The sequence below is a fragment of the Entelurus aequoreus genome, linkage group LG22 (genome assembly GCF_033978785.1).
Source record: "Entelurus aequoreus isolate RoL-2023_Sb linkage group LG22, RoL_Eaeq_v1.1, whole genome shotgun sequence".
In the NCBI taxonomy this organism is placed as follows: Eukaryota; Metazoa; Chordata; class Actinopteri; order Syngnathiformes; family Syngnathidae; genus Entelurus; species Entelurus aequoreus.
The window spans coordinates 20734601-20755384 of NC_084752.1; the positions used below are offsets into that span (position 1 = coordinate 20734601).

Consider the following 20784-nt stretch of genomic DNA (forward strand, 5'->3'; position numbering starts at 1 on the left):
CATATATATACTCTATTAGCCACAACACAACCAGGCTTATATTTAATATGCCACAAATTAATCCGCATAACAAACACATCCCCCCTCCCGTCCATATAACCCACCAATACAAATCAAACACCCGCACAACACACTCAATCCCACAGCCCAAAGTACCGCTCACCTCCGTAAAGTTCATACAGCACATATATTTCCCCAAAGTTACGTACGTGATATGCACATAGCGACACGCACGTACGGGCAAGCGATCAAATGTTTGGAAGCCAAAGCCGCGTACTCACAGTAGCGCGTCTGCTATCCAACTCAAAGTCCTCCTAGTTGTGTTGCTATAGCCAGCCGCTAATACACCGATCCCACCTACAGCTTTCTTCTTTGCTGTCTTCATTGTTCATTAAACAAATTGCAAAAGATTCACCAACACAGATGTCCAGAATACTGTGGAATTTTGCGATGAAAACAGGCGACTTAATAGCTGGCCACAATGCTGTCCCAATATGTCCGCACAATCCGTGACGTCACGCGCAAACGTCATCATACCGAGACGTTTTCAGCAGAATATTTCGCGGGAAATTTAAAATTGCACTTTATAAGTTAACCCGGCCGTATTGGCATGTGTTGCAATGTTAAGATTTCATCATTGATATATAAACTATCAGACTGCGTGGTCGGTAGTAGTGGCTTTCAGTAGGCCTTTAAAGCCATTTAACCAAGGTTTCTCATTATGCCCATTGGGTTGAATTTTTTCTTTCCTTCATGCGGTATCCGAGCCGAGGATGTCGTTGTGCAGCCCTTTGAGACATTTGTGATTAAGGGCTAAATAAGTCAACTTTGATTGGTTGATTGATTGATTGATACTCACCACAGGAGGACACAAAAGGCCATGCTAACAGCTAAGCTGGAGCTCTTGAATGTTCACAAAGGGGGTCGGATCAATACAGATATTGATGGTAACAATACCAAATATAGTATCAGTATATGGCCGATACTAGAGTGGTTAGATTGATATTGTTTTATTTGAAAAGTCTTTTGTCATTTTTTATATTGTTTACAAATTTATGAAATAAGTTCCTGGACACAGAAGGACTTCAAGGGCAAAAACCATAAGATTTCAATCCAATAGTGGAAAATAATTTCAATATTTAATTACGCGACCCCAAAAGGGACAAGCGGTAGAAAATGGATGGATGGATGGATTAATATTGTTACATTTCCATTCCGTGTTTTTGTTTGATTATATTTGTGATCAAAAATGTATTCATTTTATGTTCTTGAACATTTGGAGTATCATTACAAACATTGGTATGAGCGATACTGCCGATAAAAAATAAAACTGGGAATGACGCACTATGTTACCGCATATGTCAGCAGCCAAGTTAGGAGCCTTTGTGACTCATTTTGAAATGGTTCTATTATTTGCATAAGAAATAATATATGGTAATACATATCGCTATTGCAGGAGGCTGCAATATGTATCGTGATATAGATTCTAGGCCAGGTATAATCAACTTACTCATTTTACAGAAAGCTAAGGACTGGGGGGCCAGACTTTCCCCTTCACTATTAGTCTTATTTTGTACTTTACGGATAACAGGAGTCCTCTACAGTACACATTTCATTTTGAGTTACAGGAGTGCTCCTGTGTTTTTAAGGGCCTTCCACAAAAATGAGTCTCTCGCAAGTTGTTTTTTTTAAACTGAACTTGGGGGGCCACCAGTTGAATAGCCCAAATGATGAAAAAGAGAGGACCCAAAATGGAACCTTGAGGAACACCACTAGTATGACTAAAGAAGATGAACAAATGACTACTGACTGCATCTGAAGACGCTACAGCAAAAGTTTAGTTACATCAATCACATAACGAAAAAACACTGCCAAAAAAAGAGGACTTATGGGGGTGCCTTGAGGAACACCTAAGTTATGTACAAAACCCAAAAAAAGTTGGCACATTGTGTAATTTGTGAATAAAAACAGAATACAATGATTTTCAAATCCTTTACAACTTATATTCAATTGAATAGACTGCAAAGACAAGATACTTAATGTTCGAACTGAGAAACTTGCAAATAATCATTAACTTAGAATTTAATGGCAGCAACACATTGCAAAAAATTTTACATAGGGGCATTTTTACCACTGTGTTACATGGCCTTTCCTTTTAACAAGACTCAGTAAACGTTTGGGAACTGAGGAGACCAATTTTTGAAGCTTTTCAGGTGGAATTCTTTCCCATTCTTGCTTGATGTACAGCTTAAGTTGTTCAACAGTCCGGGGGTCTCCGTTGTGGTATTTTAGGCTTCATAATGCGCCACACATTTTCAATGGGAGACAGGTCTGGACTACAAGCAGGCCAGTCTAGTACCCGCACTCTTTTACTATGAAGCCACGTTGATGTAACACGTGGCTTGCCATTGTCTTGCTGAAATAAGCAGGGGCGTCCATGAAAAAGACATTGCTTGGATGGCAACATGTGTTGCTCCAAAACCTGTATGTACCTTTCAGCAGGAATGGCGCCTTCACAGATGTGTAAGTTACCCATGTCTTGGGCACTAATACACCCCCATACCATCACACATGCTGGCTTTTCAACTTTGTGCCTATAACAATCTAGATGGTTCCTAGATGTTGCAGGCATCAAATCCCAAATGAGTTAATATTTGCAAAAAATAACAAAGTTTTCCAGTTTGAACGTTAAATATCTTGTCTTTGCAGTCTATTCAATTGAATATAGGTTGAACATGATTTGCAAATAATTGTATTCTGTTTTTATTTACCATTTACACAACGTGCCAACTTCACTGGTTTTGGGGTTTGTAAATTAGATGTTTGGACCCCCGTGTTCTATGTTTGCTGGCAAAGTTAAAATGTCAATGCAAGGATGTGTTCACAGTTGTCCAAGTTCTTCTACACTTCAGGAGCACTCGTGTGTTTTTAGGAATTTGCTCCAAAAATGTTTGTTGAACCCGGGTGCTGGTATGGTATCATTCCCGGGCCAGCAGTTTGCTAGCCCTGTTCTAGGCCATAGTACTCCACCCTCATGTTCTTCTCTCTTGTCGCCGTAGTTTCGTCACAAAGTTCGTTTCGAAGGCATGGAGTTGCCGCCTTCGCGCTCGTCGTCCAGCAGCGACTGCAGGTCTCTGTGCTTGCCGCCGCTGGAGCGTCCCGACTCGCCATCCACGCCAGACAGCATCGACGCCGGCTCCGAGGCCTCCTGGTGCCCGGCCTCCTCCAGCCCTTGCAGCCTGACGGAGGCTCCCGGTGTCGGCCCGGGGCTCGGCCTGGGCCTGCGTCTGGGCCCGGGGGCGGTGGTGGTGGGCGGGGCCAGCTGGAAGGAGCGAGCCGAGACGGAGGCCTCGATGAAGCGGCTGCTCCCCACCTTCGACGCCCTGCTGCAGCAGCTGGATCGCGTCACCGTGGCAACGGAGGACCTGTTGCACGTGGAGTGTCGACTCGAGCGAGCGCAGAGGAAGGGGAGGCGCGGCAACGGAGGGGAGCGGCGAGGAAAGGCGGGGAAAGACAAGGAAAGGAAGAAGAGCGTCAAAGAAAAGAAGGCGGGCAAGAAGGCTCGGAAAAAGGATACAAGGGAAGTTGACGCTGCTGCCAAAAACACGCCCAAAGCAGCGGACAAATCGCCCCCCGTGCCAGCCACTGACCCCTCCCCTTCTCCGCTTGAGTCCAGCACTGTGCCTCCATGCGCCGAGAGAGAGCCCCTCCCCCCCTCCAGCATGTTCAACCACCCGGCCCACACCACCACCATCCCCACGCACAAGCGCAAGCGTAAGCCCCCTCCCCTCAAGAACAAAGTGCACCCCAACTAAAAGTGCGAGAACATTCCGGGGTTAAGGACGAGAAGAGAGCGGGGGGAGGGGGGGGGACAGCTGGCTCTGTCTCCCACCGCTCCTCTCTAAACCCTCTAAGGCCGTTGTTTGAATCCCGCCCGGTGCAGGTCACCCGGTGTCTGCACTAAAACCAATAGGTGGTCTTTTTTTTTATTTTGTCTTTTGTCCCCCCCCCGCCCTCTGCCAAGCTGAAGACCACCCCCCCCCTCCACCCCACCCCCTGACCTCAAATGACCCTGGTGGTCACACGAGGTCACTGACAGGAGCACAGTAACGTGTTCACCTGAGGACTAACCGTTTGTTTTTAACCAAAAAAAAAAAGACCTTCTGCATTTTTGTAAGTGTACTCCAAACCTGGCGCTACTTTTACTACTTTGAGAAGGCTGATGACAGATAAACGCACACGCATGCACACATCTCGCTTTTTCACCCACAGGGACGAGCAGATAGAAACATGGCTACGAATATTTATAAAAAAAAAACCTCCTTGGGGAAAAAACTCACAGAGACGAGTCGTCTTATATTCAGCATATACAGATTTATACACGCAAACAGGTCAGAGGCTTTCTTCCTGTCACTCACACACACCAGATAGACACCTACTGTAAAAAAAAGTGTCTCAAACTATATGATTTTAAGCTAACGTACAGTAGATCCTTGCACATTCACAATTGTTATCATTACAAATCTCAGTAGTCACTTACAAATATATGCTATTAAATGACGTAAGCATAGGACATAATAATGCAACAAGCTTCATTAGGACAGGAAATGGTCAAATTTTAACTTGGAATTCCCGGGCTATAGAGCACAGCGGTATTTAAGCCACACCCAGCAAATTTTAGAAGAAATAAATATATTTGTACATATTAGCCAGACACGGCAGTAAAACGGCTGATAAACAAAACAGAAGTCATCGTCATGGACCCACAAGCTGCGGAAGCTAGCTCTCCAATCAGCTGAACAGACTCAATAACTCCACGGTGACGTTTTGGTGAATTTACGGAACTGAAACAAATACCAAAAGAATGCCATTGTAAACATGTTAGCATATTTGCTAACGCTAACGACGCTAGCTTGATTACATTACTATAGCACGTACAAATATGCATGAAAACACTCCTACAGACATCACACACAGGACGGTTTAGTAAGTATGAATAGTTTTAGGTATATTGTAAAACTTACAAACGCTGCTTGTTAGAGGTGGGAATCTTTGGGCAGCTCACAATTCGATGAAAAATGGATTATCGGTGCATCTCTTATGTATGTATATTGATGATGTTTTACATTTTCTTTTCGTTTCACTAAATATCACTTGCAATTTTCCAAAAAAAGTGCATTTTGTAATAAGTAACAGTTTTCCCACATTTATTCAATTAATGGAAATGTGTGCAAAACTGAAACATAAGTTCCCAATAATTAAGGAGCTGGTCGGCTCTCTCGGTGAGGTGGCTCGTTGCAGTCAGACACATTTTATTTACAATAAATACATCAATTATTGACGTTTACTAGTCAATGTTATAATCGTCCATGTCGGAATTGCGATGCATCTAAAAATCGATTATTTCCTCCACCTATATTGCTTCTAGTGACGAATGAAGAATCCATTTCGGGTTGTACTTCCGGTTCAAGGCACGGAACAGAAAGTACATTTTCAACCCACCTGCAAAAAGATGGCGCCGTAGCACAAACAATAACACACATTTTCCGTGCCTCTGTCGGTGTGAACTATAAGTTGAGTACAAAACATTACGGCCGTTAGCGAAGAAAAATCCATAAATTATCTGCACCGTTTTATAAGCTGCAGGGTTCAAAGCGTTGGGAAAAAAGTAACTGCTTATAGTCAACTCAAACTACTATCTCACTCACTGTGTGGTCATAAAAACACAAACAAGACGTGCTGGAAAAGTCTACCTTGCAGGGATCTACTGTACGTCAATGAAGCAATAACCTTTTTGTTTTCGTTGTTATTGAAAACATTTTCCAAACATATCAGTTCTGTCTTGGTCCTGGAAAAGAAAGGCCGTCTTATATTCGGGTCAATTTGGTACGTTTGAGATGAAGAGAAGCAATGTGCTGATTTGAAGGGAAACATGTATGAGTTTTGAATGGGGAAAAAAGGAAAATGAATGCAAGTTGTTGATCCAAATGAAGGAAGGAAGAAGGATGCTATAGTGTACATGTTCATATTTACACGCTTTATTGACTATTTTGTTTATTGTGTTCATGAGTTGTGATGTAAACGCACTTTTATTCTATTATTCATTCTTTTGAATGCCAGTGTTGTTGTTTTGTGAGCTAATAAGTTTGGTATGCCATCTAACAGAGCAGCAGGGACTTTCAAAGTAAGGCACCGACTACAGTAGGGAAGGGATTCATACGGCCCCATTCCTGGGCTCCTGGTTAATCGTTTTGCAATGCAGTCTGCCGAAAATGACGGAAAGCGCCACACTACATAGTAACTGGCGCTGTGGTCAAAGTTGGAGTTGCCGCAGAACACACTTTAAAGATATTCAACACTCTATTGCTCGATAGTGCACCCCCCCCAATTTGTCACGGTTCACGTGTCAGGTAACCTGTGACGGATGGGGCCTTTTGAGTCCCCCTTCCTACTGTACTACACTTCAAAAATACAAAAAATATGTGAAGCCAATTTCAGTAAAATTTAAAGGCTAAATGATGTGATTCAGCAAAAAACGCCACAAAAAATTATCCAGAAAATAATTTTAGTAGTAGTGATTCCTTTTACTGACTCTAGTTTTAATTAGTGAATCGGGTAGTCGAGTCACAGAGAGACGGAAACTTGTTTTGTCAAGCCTTTGATGCAGGAAAAGGACAAAACAAGTGAGTTAATTTCATTTAAGTTCATTTAAGGCTGTATTAGTCTTTGTTGTATTCATCTCGCAGTAGCAGTGGTCAGTAAGTGAACGAGTCGTCTGAAATGAACGACTCGGTCACGACTCGCCCAGACTTTGAAAGTCCTGCAATAAAGAAGCTCCACTTCTTACTGAAGCTTCTCTATAAACATTACCAACGTCCTCCATGTGTTTTCTACTGAGCACTTTATTTCCTAACATCCAAGGCCATATTTAACTGTCTTTATAAAAACGAGTATTAACAAGGTGGTTTAGAAATGTCTTGTTTCGATCGACGTTCGTAATTTTGTGTCCAGCGGGCAAAATCTCAGGGAACAAACTGACCCTTTCCTCTAAACTATTTTGTTTACTCACATAATGAATTTTATATGATATTCTGTTGTAAATGTTCTCCAAAGAGAATGAGTGATTGTTGACACCATAAATATTCTTCGCACTTATTTTCTGCCAAATCTCATAATTTACATGATTTCCAGAACCAAAGAGAGACAAAATGCATCGTGTGTATATTTGTGTATCTTTAGTGGTGTATATATTTCTTTTGCTATTCATGATCAAAGTGTTTGTCTTTTAGCCATATATGGTCAGTGTCGTCCCACACTTCCTGTCTAACTAAAGCGTTGCGACTAAGCTAAATATGTATTTAATCGTGATGTTTGCTTTGTGTGACGTCCACAGAATGTTACAACGTCACACATAGGGCTGCAACTAACAACTAATTTGATAATCGATCAATCTGTTGATTATTAATTCGATTAATCGATTAATAATCGGATAAAAGAGACAAACTTCATTTCTATCCTTTCCAGTATTTTATTGGAAAAAAAACAGCATACTGGCACCATACTTATTTTGATTATTGTTTCTCAGCTGTTTGTAAATGTTGCCGTTTATAAATAATAATTTTTATAATCGATTTAATCGATTAGTTGTTGCAGCCCTAGTCACACTCCACATCTGTCATCCTTGTGTTGCAGTCTTCTTGCTTTTGCACTTGACAATGTTGAATAAACGGCTCAACATTAAATGAATCATTTTTCTCCACTCATTAAATGACACCTGAATTAAACCTCTAGCACAACCCAGGTACAACTTTTGCACATTTTGCTATATGAGCAGAGGTAAGTCTAAGGGTGTCCTGATGTGATATTGATATCGGTCCGATGATATCGGCTTGCATCACGATCTCCGATACAAGCAGTCCTGCAGCGTGTTTACTTGTGCAAAGCCGGACATCTCAATGTCCTCCAATCATCACACAATGTTGGTCCTTTCTTGTATTTTAGTCAGCTCATTTACAGAAGTTCGACGTGACAAAATAAGGCCCTGTTTACACTAAGCCGGATAAGGTTGTCCAGAGTAAATCCCACCTAACCCTATCACACAATTCCACCGTTTAAGACCCCCTCCCCCCTCCGTCTGCCGGCGCAACGCGACCTAGTACGCATGCGAGGAAAATGTGCACGTCATAGTCACCTCCAGTGCTGCTTTATGTGCAAGTTCTTAAATGTAACTTCTCTGAACAATATCCAGTGTTGTGGTATTTCAATTAACTGGAATCTAGTGTGCTGTGGGGGCCCTATTGTAGTGAATCACACCTGAGCCATCATAAATTTATCAAATCTTTACTAGACACGTAAACATTGTGATAAAGAACATTTTACATCAATCAAACTAGGGATCTAGATATCTGGTCAGGACACTCCTCACTCTTCTGCCTTCACCTTCATTGTCCATTCCTTTTTGGTGACTTTATATACTCTGGACCTAGACGTTGAGTCCGCGACATACGTGGCGGACAATAACTGATACAGTCTGCTTTGCCAGTCCAAATGCATTGGCCGTTTTCCGTAGTCTTCCCTCGACAACCAGGTAACACAAAGCACACACTACCTTTTTTATCACATCCACGGGAGCACGCATTCTCATTGTCTCTCCTTCGACAAATGGACGAAGTTTTTCGCTAAGTTTGGACATTGGAAAGTTCTCTTGCCATCTGAGAAGTGTTGTATCCCAAATAGCTGCAATCGCTTTCTCTTAAGGAATTCACGTGTGATTTCCACAAGCGTCTGTACATGTAGAACAGTGGTTCTTAAGCTGGGTTCGATCGAACCCTGGGGGTTCGGTGAGTCGGCCTCAGGGGGTAAAGACACATCCGATTTATCGTGTAAATAAAAACTTCTCCCTATCGACGTATTATGGATACCCCCAAACAATGTTCCCTCTAATTTTCCACCTGATTTGCAGGTTGTTTGATTGATCGATTGAAACTTTTACTAGCAGACTGCAAAGGAAGAGAATACATTATATGAAACAGTACAGTTTACACAGTACAGTACATATTCCGTACAATTGACCACTAAATGGTAACACCCGGATAAGTTTTTCAACTTGTTTAAGTCGGGGTCCACGTTAATCAGTTCATGGTAATGTGTGTAAGGTGTGTAATTTGTTGCGAGTTCATGCACTGTGTTGGTTTTGTTCTTTGAACAAGGTGATGTTCATGCACGGTTCATTTTGTGCACCAGTAAAAAAACATGCATTTTTCTTGAATTAAAAAAAAAAAAAAAAAAAAAATTCACTGAAGAAAGGTTCGGTGAATGCCCATATGAAACTGGTGGGGTTCGGTACCTCCAACAAGGTTAAGAACCACTGATGTAGAAGAATGAGAAACACGGGCATGACTGGATGACTCATCCTCATATTTGCAGTGGTTACCTCCGAGTTACGAAACCGCTTTATTATGAAGCTGGCTGTAGCGCGTTCTTTCTGATGTCACTTCCTGTGTGGGGCGCGGTCTTTCTGGCGTCACTTCCTCTCCAAACTCAGTTTGTAAACGATCAATGAGTCCATACAAAGCTAAGAGCCGGAGATTCAAGAAACACACGGCGCACTTTCCCGTGTAAAAAAGTATCAGTGGAGGGGGACCTTAAACGATAGTTGAGTGTGGCTGAAACGGGGCTTAGGCTAAATAATTATTCGTTTAGGGGTTATCCGGCTTAGTGTAGACATAGCCTAAAGGCTACTAGCAGCTACGCAACAGCTAAGCACACAATAGCGCACATGCTAGACGTACGTAATAAGTGACCTTTCATAATTTCCGACAGTAGTTGCAGTGAATCCTAAAGACTGTGATCCTGTGTCCTTGCTACTTCCACTGGGTAGGAAAGGGAGCCTGTTTTCTACAATGCAGGCTTGTGTATCGTTCTAGCATGAATACTAGCGAGTAGACACAAATGATGAAACTCTCCCCCGCTGCTCGCGACCCACTATTTGAGAATCACTGATGTGCGTTATAGCACATAATGTCATCAGGTCCAATTAAAATGGTCAATTTAGCATTTAAGTCTTATTTTGGAACTTTTTGCGATTTTTCACCACCTACAAAAAAGAAAAGATGGGGTGGGGACTTACTGCATGGAAAAGTAAAGTTCATAGTGTTATTCTGACAAGAGTGCTTTTTCTATCAAGACAAGCAGTCAGTGATGTTCTTGTCATTATTATTATTGTCTTTTATTATCCTGTGGTATGTGGGTTCTACTTCCTGTTGGCTTGCTTGTTTTGCTGCACTTTAACTTTGTTTAGTTTCTTGCCAGCGCAGCTGTTTTCTATTTCTATTCAAGTCTATTTAGGATCACCCGTTGCTCCTTGCCAGCACTGGATTATTGCCTTTTTGTTGGTTTTTTGCTTCATAAGTAAGTCCTTTGACCTGCACACCGCCTTCTGTCTCTGCATCCTGCGGTCACACCATCATGTGCCACCGTGACAATTATTTTATAAAAAGTAATCTGTTAAATGAAATTTGATAAAAACTTTTCTGACCGACATTGTCCATTGTTAGGAGTTTTTTAAAAATGAAGCACAAATTAAAATGTCTCAGCTTTTAATGCATTCAGTGGAAACTTTTTGGGAAAAAAACGTATTTTACGGGCTACAGCCACACCACCCAAATAAAAAAAAAAAATTAAAAAATGTACATAACCCACGCCGGAGAGATTTTGTAAATGTTTGTTTACGTAACTTGTTTTCACACGGCAGTAAAACGGCTGATAAAACAAAACAGAAGTCATCGTCATGGACCCCAATCAGCTAAACAGACTACCGTATTTTTTGGAGTATAAGTCGCTCCGGAGTATAAGTCACACCGGCCGAAAATGCATAATAAAGAAGGAAAAAAACAAATATAAGTCGCACTGGAGTATAAGTCGCATTTTTTGGGGAAATCTATTTGATAAAACCCAACACCAAGAATAGACATTTGAAAGGCAATTTAAAATAAATAAAGAATAGTGAACAACAGGCTGAATAAGTGTACGTTATATGACGCATAAATAACCAACTGAGAACGTGCCTGGTATGTTAACGTAACATATTATGGTAAGAGTCATTCAAATAACTATAACATATAGAACATGCTATATGTTTACCAAACAATCTGTCACTCCTAATCGCTAAATCCCATGAAATCTTATACGTCTAGTCCAGTGGTTCTTAACCTTGTTGGAGGGACGGAACCCCACCAGTTTCATATCCGCATTCACCGAACCCGAACCGTAATCATAAAATGATGTTATTACATTAAATAAATACTAATGAAGATATCTTTTACAAACAGAAAGTTACAGGAATGTACACATGATCCCATGTTTACATCTCATTGTGCAACATGTGAATGTTTTGGTGGGAACTAAATGCGATATCTGAAAGGGGTACACATTATTTCCAAAGTAGGACCCCCCCACCCAGACATACAATACTAGTACACAGCTCATGAAAAACAATAGGTTATAGTCATTGTAAGTGGGCCAAAACACTTATATTTGAAAATAATCTCATGGAAATGACTGCTTTCACTTGATTATAATAATAAAACATTTAACTTGTTATTTAGTCAGGTTTGGGACAGGTGTGATGCAGGTCTGACGTCGTTCACATGTGCTCTACTGAATGCTCAAGGAGTTTTTGCGTTTGCTCACACATATAGAAAATTAGAGGGAACATTGTTTGGGGTATCCATAATACGCCGACAGGGAGAAGTTTGTGTTTACACGATGAGTCGGGTGTGTCTTGACCTTCGCGACCCTGAGGCCGACCCACCGAACCCTTAGGGTTTGATCGAACCCAGGTTAAGAACCACTGGTCTAGTCTCTTACGTGAATGAGCTAAATAATATTATTTGATATTTTACGGTGATGTGTTAATAATTTCACACATAAGTCGCTCCTGAGTATAAGTCGCACCCCCGGCCAAACTATGAAAAAAACTGCGACTTATAGTCCGAAAAATACGGTAATTGATCCACGGTGACGTTTCGGTGAATTTACGAAACTGAAACAATACAAAAAAATGCCATTGCAAGTTTATAATACTAACACAGATGCTTGTAAAAGTGTTTGCATATTCGCTAATGCTAATGACGCTAGCTTGATTACAATAGCATGTATAAATATGCAGGAAAACACTCCTACGGACATCACACATGGGACGGTTTAGTAAGTAAGAATAGTTTTAGTTATATTGTAAAACTTACAAACGTTGCTCGGAGTGATGAATGAAGAATTCATACAAGTAGAAACGCTGTGGACGATTTTACTTCCGATTCAAGGCACTGAACAGGAAGTACATTTCCCAGCTGTGGCGAGCGAACTGGTCCAAAAGATGGCGCCAAAGCACAAACAGTAACACATCTTTTCAGTGTTTGTCGATGTTATACGAAAACTATTTGTTGAACACAAAACTTTATGACCGTTAGCAAAGAAAAGTCCATAAATTAGCCGCAGCATTTTATAAGCGGCAGGATTGGACGTAGCGTCACAAAACGCGGTAATCAGAATTGAAGTGTTCACTGCTGAAATGCTGGGGACAAAAAGCCTTTATTATAATTGCGAGGCTCACAAGGTGCACAATCAGTTTCAGTCCAAATGAAGAGTGTCCCGCACACAGAGTTGAATCACACAAAATCAGTGAAGTCGTCCACGGTTGAGACCAACCTTTTGCGTTGGCCGGAGCTCTCCGCGTTCAAAGCTGCGTTGCTGCTCTGCTGAAAAGATTTGCTCTGCTGAGCGTGTCCCTGCGTGAGCGAGATGCCGGGAGTGGAGCGAGATTGGATGTCTTCGTGAGCCTGCGAGCAGCGACAATGGGAGCTGAGCAAAGGGACTTTAGAAAGTTCAAGTTTAAAAGTTCCTACCCGGGTCCGGATCCTCTTGATGTGCCGTAACCGTGCCAGCCACTTGGAGGCGTAAGCGTCGGAGGGGTTGGCTCTGTACTGGTGCACCAAGGACGCCATCTGGAGAGAAGGTGGTAGGTGGTAGGTAGCATGAACATGATGTTGTTGTGTAGGGTCACAAGCGATGCGTGGGGGGGAAATTATTATTAAGTGACTAATCATCAACGTGCCCTGCAGGTGTTTGCCTCTTCTACTTTCATGGACTGAATACAAATATAAATTGTTTATTTAGTGGTGAGTCAACATTTCTTTCATAATGTTTGATAGTTTTAGTTCTGTTTAATAGCATCCATGTCCATTCAATAATTGCTGAATTTGCATATGCTTAGAACGCCGTCATCGTGACAATTTTACAGCCACATTTCTAAAACAATCATACTAATTATGTTTATATTGTAGCTGAACATTTTCCCAAAAAGTTGTGTTTTTTTTCATACTTTTGATTAATTTATTGTGTTTTGTTGACTTGTTCAATTAATGCAGAAAATAGCAGGTTTGAATTGGCTTGGCTGCAGTAGGAGATAATGAACACTTTTCTTAACCCGTAGAGCAGACCTGGTGCAAACTAAGGCCCGGGGGTCACATGCGGCCCGTTAATCTTTTCAATCTGGCCCGCCTGACATTCCCAAATAATTATTTTAGATCTTTAAAATGGAAACTGTAGCTGCCATTATGATGTGCAGTGATGTTTTCAAATGACCGTAAGTCTTGAACTATACAAAGTATTTCAGAGGTTGGAATCTGCGCTTTTGCATGATATACTAGTTACTATGGTAATGTAATTAGTTATTATGGTAATCTAAGTCACAGCCGCTCAGGCACCAAGCAGTGTGGGTGGGGAGTGTTTCCAGAGTGGTCAGCCTGAAATGCGGGCGTCTGGGACTGATGCGGAAGGAGATTTTTTACAACAGATTTCTAAAGTTTAGTGATGTATCACATATATCAGATTGTGAGTGGGTTTATTTTTACCCTTTGCGTTCATATTTCGCTGTTTTTGTTGCGTTTTGCTTGATTGTAAAATAAGTCGATGGGGAGGGGGTGTGACGTTCATATGTTGTCAATATTCAGTGTTTTATCGTTCATAGATAATATTGTGAATCCTAAATTTTTTATTTTCATGTACATTCTGGGTGTCTTATTCAGTAAAAAAATTAAAATTCCATTCCGTTTTTCATAACGTTTTTAGCATTCAATCTCACATTATTGTGAGGTTTTGTATTAGTGTTCCTAGAAATAGATATACCGGCCACCAGACATTTTTTTCCTCTAAATTTGGCCCCGCAGTCAAAATAATTGCCCAAGCCTGCCCTAGAATCTATCAACCTTTTGTTTTACCTTTTTAGATAAACTTTGGATATTAATCGGACTATAAACACTTGACTATTGAACATATTACAGAAACTTAACTGAACTGAAACTAACTATATTAAACTGAATTGTAGTTGTCAATGTAGTCTTTTTGTTTACTGTTCATGCATGTAGGGATGGGTACTGTTCACATTTGAACCAATACGAAACCAATCCCCAGTACCCGGAATTGGTACCGGTGCTCAAACCATTTTCAGTATCTCTTTTTGTGTTCATAAATGAATTGTTTTTGATAATAAAATATAATCTTTTATTGCAACATTTAAAAATGAGCTGATTTTGATAACTGCTGTCGAGTTGTTTTATTATCACATTTCTGAGTCTCATTTGCAAGTATGACATTAGGTTGCAATTAAGGTTGAAAGTCCAAGACGTTTGATATGAGTAGTCGATGGTTTATGGTGGGTTGGCTAGTCAGTTCAGTATTTGCTGAATCAACTCTTTTGTTGCGCCCTAAAAAGTGTTAGAATTGTAAGTATTACACAATAATAATAATAATAATACCTGGGATTTATATAGCGCTTTTCTAAGTACCCAAAGTCGCTTTACATGTTAAAAACCCATCATTCATTCACACCTGGTGGTGGTAAGCTACTTTCGTAGCCACAGCTGTTTGATCGTAAAGTGCATCTTAGTTGTCGTTTTAACAAATTTGGAGGTGTTGAAATCGCCATGTTAAATGGCTAATGCTAAACTGTGGCATGTCAATAGCAAAGCCAATGTGTATTAGCATGAAGCAAGCGCATTTTTGGAAAAGTGGAGCCTTGCTTAAGTCACGTTGGAGTATTTAGTCAATTTCATTCTTGGCATTGAAAATTGCAACATTACCTCGAGTTAGTCAGCGCTGCAACATTACCTCGAGTTAGTCAGCGCTGCAACATTACCTCGAGTTAGTCAGCGCTGCAACATTACCTCGAGTTAGTCAGCGCTGCCACATTACCTCGAGTTAGTCAGCGCTGCAACATTACCTCGAGTTAGTCAGCGCTGCAACATTACCTCGAGTTAGTCAGCGCTGCCACATTACCTCGAGTTAGTCAGTGCTGCAACATTACCTCGAGTTAGTCAGTGCTGCAACATTACCTCGAGTTAGTCAGCGCTGCAACATTACCTCGAGTTAGTCAGCGCTGCAACATTACCTCGAGTTAGTCAGCGCTGCAACATTACCTCGAGTTAGTCAGCGCTGCAACATTACCTCGAGTTAGTCAGTGCTGCAACATTACCTCGAGTTAGTCAGCGCTGCTGGAGTGAACGCCAAATGCCAAAGTGCAAAGAGTCGAAGAGTCGACAACTGGGCATTACGTCACACGCACCCCAGGTACCATTACATGGCACTTCTGGTAGAACCATCAGGATTTGGTCGGTGCCAAGACAAATACTGAATTCAGTACCCATCCAATACCCTCCAAAGTATTAAAAATAAATACATTAATTCTTAAAATCTAATCATAAACATACTTGAACTGCATTTTTGTTGGTTGAGTCTTTTATACACAAACTCAGGCTCCCTTAGCCAACTCCGCCAAGAGTAATACAGTAAACGATCAATGTTTATTGCTTCTGACCGTGGTAAATTCATTACCACGAAATTACAAATGGAATATTTTCATAGCTAGAGCATAAAAAACCTTCTTAGGACTTTTAAATGCGGTTACTAACATTCAGAAGGCCCTCTAAACATGAAATAACATCCGAATAGTCACCTTTACAAGCTGCAAACGTCAAAGTGCGACGTAGGCTGCAGTCAGCCTATGTGCGTTACACAGGTAATATTAAAGAATATGAGCCACAAAAAAAAAAAAGCTGCCAGTGGTGCTCAGTGTTTATCTCACCAGTGCGATCAAGACTTACGTTGGCATGAAGAGCCATCTGTCGGACCAAAAGTGGGAGGTTGCGGTCGGAAACTATTTTTGCCACGGTCGTATCAACCAAACCTTCCAAGTCTGCAAGGGAAGAACATGAAGTGAAACACCATCCAAAGGGAGGCTGAAAAAGTGCTGAGCTCACCTTTACGACACTGCAGGGTGACCAGATTACACTCGTAATCCAGAGGTTTGATAATCACCTCCACAAAGTTAAACTGGCCCTAAACACAAAAAGGGTTTATTGATCCATTCGTGTTTATGTGACTTATGAATGTGTTTTATTGTGTGTGTATACCTTAATGGTGCCCAGCTTGTAGTCCTCTCCACAATCATTGTACACCACCATGACAAAATCATTGCCGATGTGACGCTTCTTATTGCAGCAGCCTTTGTCGCTCTCTCTGTTAGGCATCAGTGTGGCGATATGGAAGATGGCTGCAAACACACTCGACCTTAGTGAGCTCCAACAAGGTTATGCTGTTAGTTTTTCTGAACATGCATACAGTTACAATATGGTACTTCACATATTTTCAGTTTCTCATTACAGTACGCCCGAAAAGGAGAAGGACGAAGCAGATTTTATTCAATCCTACCCCTTTTACGTTTCATAGCAATTTCTATACACATTTTTTCACTTCCTGTAACACAAACAAATTAAATAGTCATTTAATGTAATGAATAAGATTATGATTTTTCTTCTTTGTATTCTGTAAACACTTGGAGTTTCAGTTTCTTGAAGTGGATTATATCAGTACATTGTCTTTTTGTTTAATCCATTCCATAATTCAACTCCACATACTGATATACTAAAGGTTTCAGGTGTTAGATTTCTCCCTTAGGTTATATATCTCTTTTGTTAAGAATTAGGTAACAGGTTATAGTTTGCTTTGTGCATAATATTAGCTGTTTGCAAATGCACCAAATCATTGAATTTCAATATTTAGATTCAATATATCCAACTGACCTCTTTTGTAACACAGTTAGTGAATGAAGTGTACTTTTGTAGTTATTTCCCCATATTTCTACACAATAACTCAGATATGGTAACACTAGCGAGCAGTAGAGAATATAAAGTAATTATTACAAACATATATAGTATATAGTTCGCTTTATTCATTATTGAATATATTCTTGCCAAATTATTTTGTATATTTTATAAGAGACATTCAGTTCATTTTATCATCTATTACACCAAAAAAAATATGTATTGTACATATTGACAATAAAGAATCTTGAATAGCATACATTTAGTTTTGCTGTTTTTGACAAACTATCTGTTTAATTTGTTAATTTCCTCTGTTATTTGTACTAACTTCCATGTGTTCTCTCCTGAAGAAAATGCAGTCGCGTCAACAGTCTTACAGTCCTGTGTAACTTTACAAATGTCATTTCTATAGAGATCAATCTTGGTCCCAGTATTGATCCCTGGGGCACACCGCAAGATACGTTTAGAGCTTTAGACGTGTGTACGCTTAACTTTGCACGTATTGCTTTTGTCACATATTGATAAGGAGACGGACAAAAAGACTTCCTGCCACACCTTGCATGATGTCGTCATGCCAGCAGTAGGTGAACTCGCCGTCGTCGCCGTATTGATCCAGCCCCCCCAGGAAGATCTGGTCGGGGTCGCACTCCTTCAGGTGGATTAATTTACCGAGGCCGGTGAGGAAGGAAGCGTAACGGTTTGAACCGTACTCGTTGGACAAGATGGACACCTCATTGTTGACCTTGGGAAAATACGAGAATTTTTGGACTTCATTTATTTTCTACCACTTCTCCTGTGCGTGGTCTAGAGTGAGCTGGAGCCTATCCCAGCTGACTGGACGCAGGACACATAAAACCAACAAGCACAAACAAATGTGTCCTCACCTGACCTGCTCCGACAAAGATTACTCCAATTTTATGAGTGTCATAAGGAGGCATCTGGTCCAAAACCTTCACAGCACGATCAATCACCTACGCACACACACACACACGCACACACACACACACACACACACACACACAATCAGGCAACAGCGGTGTTTTACATACATTCACTTCTTATATACATTCTATCTCGCATTCTATTTATTATTATTTCATTTTATTTTATCATAATAAACCCATAAACCCATTATAAGAGAACATTTTCTGTGCACAATTTACTGCAGGTGTGATTTATAATGAGAAAAGTACATACAGAGGTGCGTATGTATGAATCAGATTTTTTTTTTTTGCATATGTACTTCCTGGGTTTTGTGCTTACGTAATGTTCTATGCACTTTAATAAATTATGCCACTGGTCCACCAGAGAATAAGAAGACGTAGCTAGCAATAGAGATTGTGATGCCAACTTAGTGACTTTGTCACTATATTTAGCAAGTAATCAGAACCATGTAGATTATTTATTTTTCTCTAAATTGCCAAAATGCCTGAGGCGCTGGGGGTGTGGGGTTAGGTGCGTGGTCACCAATTTGTTAAGGCACGGATTGGTTCAATTTAAGATACTCAACCGCCTGCATTCTGTGCAGTCAGACTAGCCCAGATATACCCTGGCTTAGATCCAAACTGCATCAGATGCCATCAAAATTACACACATTCTGGTCTGACATTTTCAATACATTTTCTTACTTTTGTATAAAAAGAATCAAGACAGATCCAGTTATCGTAATATTTGGGGTTACCCCTAGCAACAGCAGGCTATCAAAACACTACTCAGACTTTATAGCGTTCTCAAGCTTACTAGCTCGTCGACTACCGTATTTTTCAGAGTATAAGTCGCTCCGGAATATAAGTCGCACTGGCCGAAAATGCATAATAAAGAAGGAAAAAAACATAAAAGTCGCACTGGAGTATAAGTCGCATTTTTGGGGGAAATTTATTTGATAAAACCCAACACCAAGAATAGACATTTGAAAGGCAATTTAAAATAAATAAAGAATAGTGAACAACAGGCTGAATAAGTGTACGTTATATGACGCATAAATAACCAACTGAGAACGTGCCTGGTATGTTAACATAACATATTATGGTAAGAGTCATTCAAATAACTACAACATATAGAACATGCTATACCAGGGGTCGGCAACCCATGGCTCCGGAGCCGCATGCGGCTCTTTGACCACTCTGATGCGGCTCAGCTGCATACTTGCCGACCCCCCCGATTTTCCCAGGAGACTTATGGATCTCAGTGCCTCTCCTAGATAACTCCCAGGGCAAATATAATCCTATTTTCACTCTAATTACTAAATTAAGGGCGTGCCCTAATTTCACTGCAGTAATTGTTCTCTATAGCATTTACAAACAGCGTGCCAGCCCGGCCACATGTGTGTAGCTTTTACTTGCACACGTAGGAGACAGCAAAGCATAATTAGTCATCAGCCACACAGCTTACACTGACGGTAGCCGTATAAAACAACTTTAACACTGTTACGTTACAAATATGCGCCACACTGTGAACCCACACCAAAAAAGAATGAAAAACACATTTCTGGAGAACATCCCACCGTAACACAACATAAACACAACACAACCAATACCCAGAATCCCATGCAGCCCTAACTCTTCCGTTCTAGATTATACACCCCCGCTACCACCAAACCCCCCCACACATCAACCCCCCCCCCCCCCCCCCCCCCCCCCCTCCTCCGTGCGTCGGTTGAGCGGAAGAGTTAGTGCTGCATGGGATTCTGGTTATTTGTAGTGTTGTGTTTATGTTGTGTTACAGTGCAGATGTTCTCCAGAAATGTGTTTGTCATTCTTTTTTGGTATGGGTTCAAAGTGTGGCGCATATTTGTAACGTAACAGTGTTAAAGTTGTTTTATACGGCTACCGTCAGTGTAAGCTGTGTGGCTGCTGACCTAGTACGCCTTGCTGTCACTTACGTGAGCAAGCTGAAGCTGCATTCTACATGTGGTCGAGCAGGTACACTGTTTGGGCAGGCTGTAGAGGGCGCCAAAAGCAGTGCCATCACGCCCTGATGTTCGGGAGTCTCCCGAAAATAATGAGAGGGTTGACAAGTATGACGCTATCAAGCGCCATTGATTCAAAACTCGCGGGCCGCACTAACATCAAATTTCCATATTAAACTGCGTGCCGGTGCGTGTGTCTGAGACCCCTGGTTAACACAGCACAAAGCAATTTAAGCTTTGTATGCGGTGTTTTTCATTTTAAATTTAAAAAATTTTTTTGTGGCTACCATTATTTTCTTTAATTTGTGAAACTTGCCAAAATGGCTCTTTGAGTGGTAAAGGTTGCCGACCCCTGTGCTATACGTTTACCAAACAATCTGTCACTCCTAATCGCTAAATCCCATGAAATCTTATACATCTAGTCTAAGGGGGGCGGCGTGGCGAAGTTGGGAGAGTGGCCGTGCCAGCAATCTGAGGGTTGCTGGTTCAATCCCCACCTTCTACCATCAAAGTCACGTCCGTTGTGTCCTTGAGCGAGACACTTCACCCTTGCTCCTGATGGGCCTGGTTAGCGCCGTGCATGGCAGCTCCCGCCATCAGTGTGTGAATGTGTGTGTGTGAATGTGGAAATAGTGTCAAAATGCTTTGAGTTCCTTAAAAACAAAAAGGTAGAAAAGCGCTATACAAGTGCAACCCATTTACCATTTAAGTCTCTTACGT

At 41.1% G+C, this 20784-nt stretch overlaps 2 protein-coding genes across 4 annotated transcripts in view; one reads left to right on the forward strand and one right to left on the reverse strand.

Annotated features, from left to right (window-relative positions):
* The window catches only part of pkd1a (polycystic kidney disease 1a), a 137832-nt gene extending 130075 nt beyond the window's left edge, over positions 1-7757 (forward strand). The window contains exon 57 of the mRNA XM_062032740.1: positions 3060-7757. Within this exon, the coding sequence (XP_061888724.1) occupies positions 3060-3815 (756 nt within the window). The 3' untranslated portion in view covers positions 3816-7757. The remainder of the gene's footprint in view (positions 1-3059) is intronic.
* Positions 7758-12288: 4531 nt separating this feature from the next.
* tsc2 (TSC complex subunit 2) overlaps positions 12289-20784 on the reverse strand; it is a 40545-nt gene continuing 32049 nt past the window's right edge. For all 3 annotated transcript variants that reach the window (XM_062032509.1, XM_062032507.1, XM_062032508.1), the window contains 7 exons: positions 18041-18127; positions 17712-17898; positions 16467-16606; positions 16314-16392; positions 16158-16249; positions 12903-13001; positions 12289-12836 (listed from right to left, as the gene is read on the reverse strand). In XM_062032509.1, the coding sequence (XP_061888493.1) occupies positions 12666-12836; positions 12903-13001; positions 16158-16249; positions 16314-16392; positions 16467-16606; positions 17712-17898; positions 18041-18127 (855 nt within the window). In that variant the 3' untranslated portion in view covers positions 12289-12665. The remainder of the gene's footprint in view (positions 12837-12902; positions 13002-16157; positions 16250-16313; positions 16393-16466; positions 16607-17711; positions 17899-18040; positions 18128-20784) is intronic.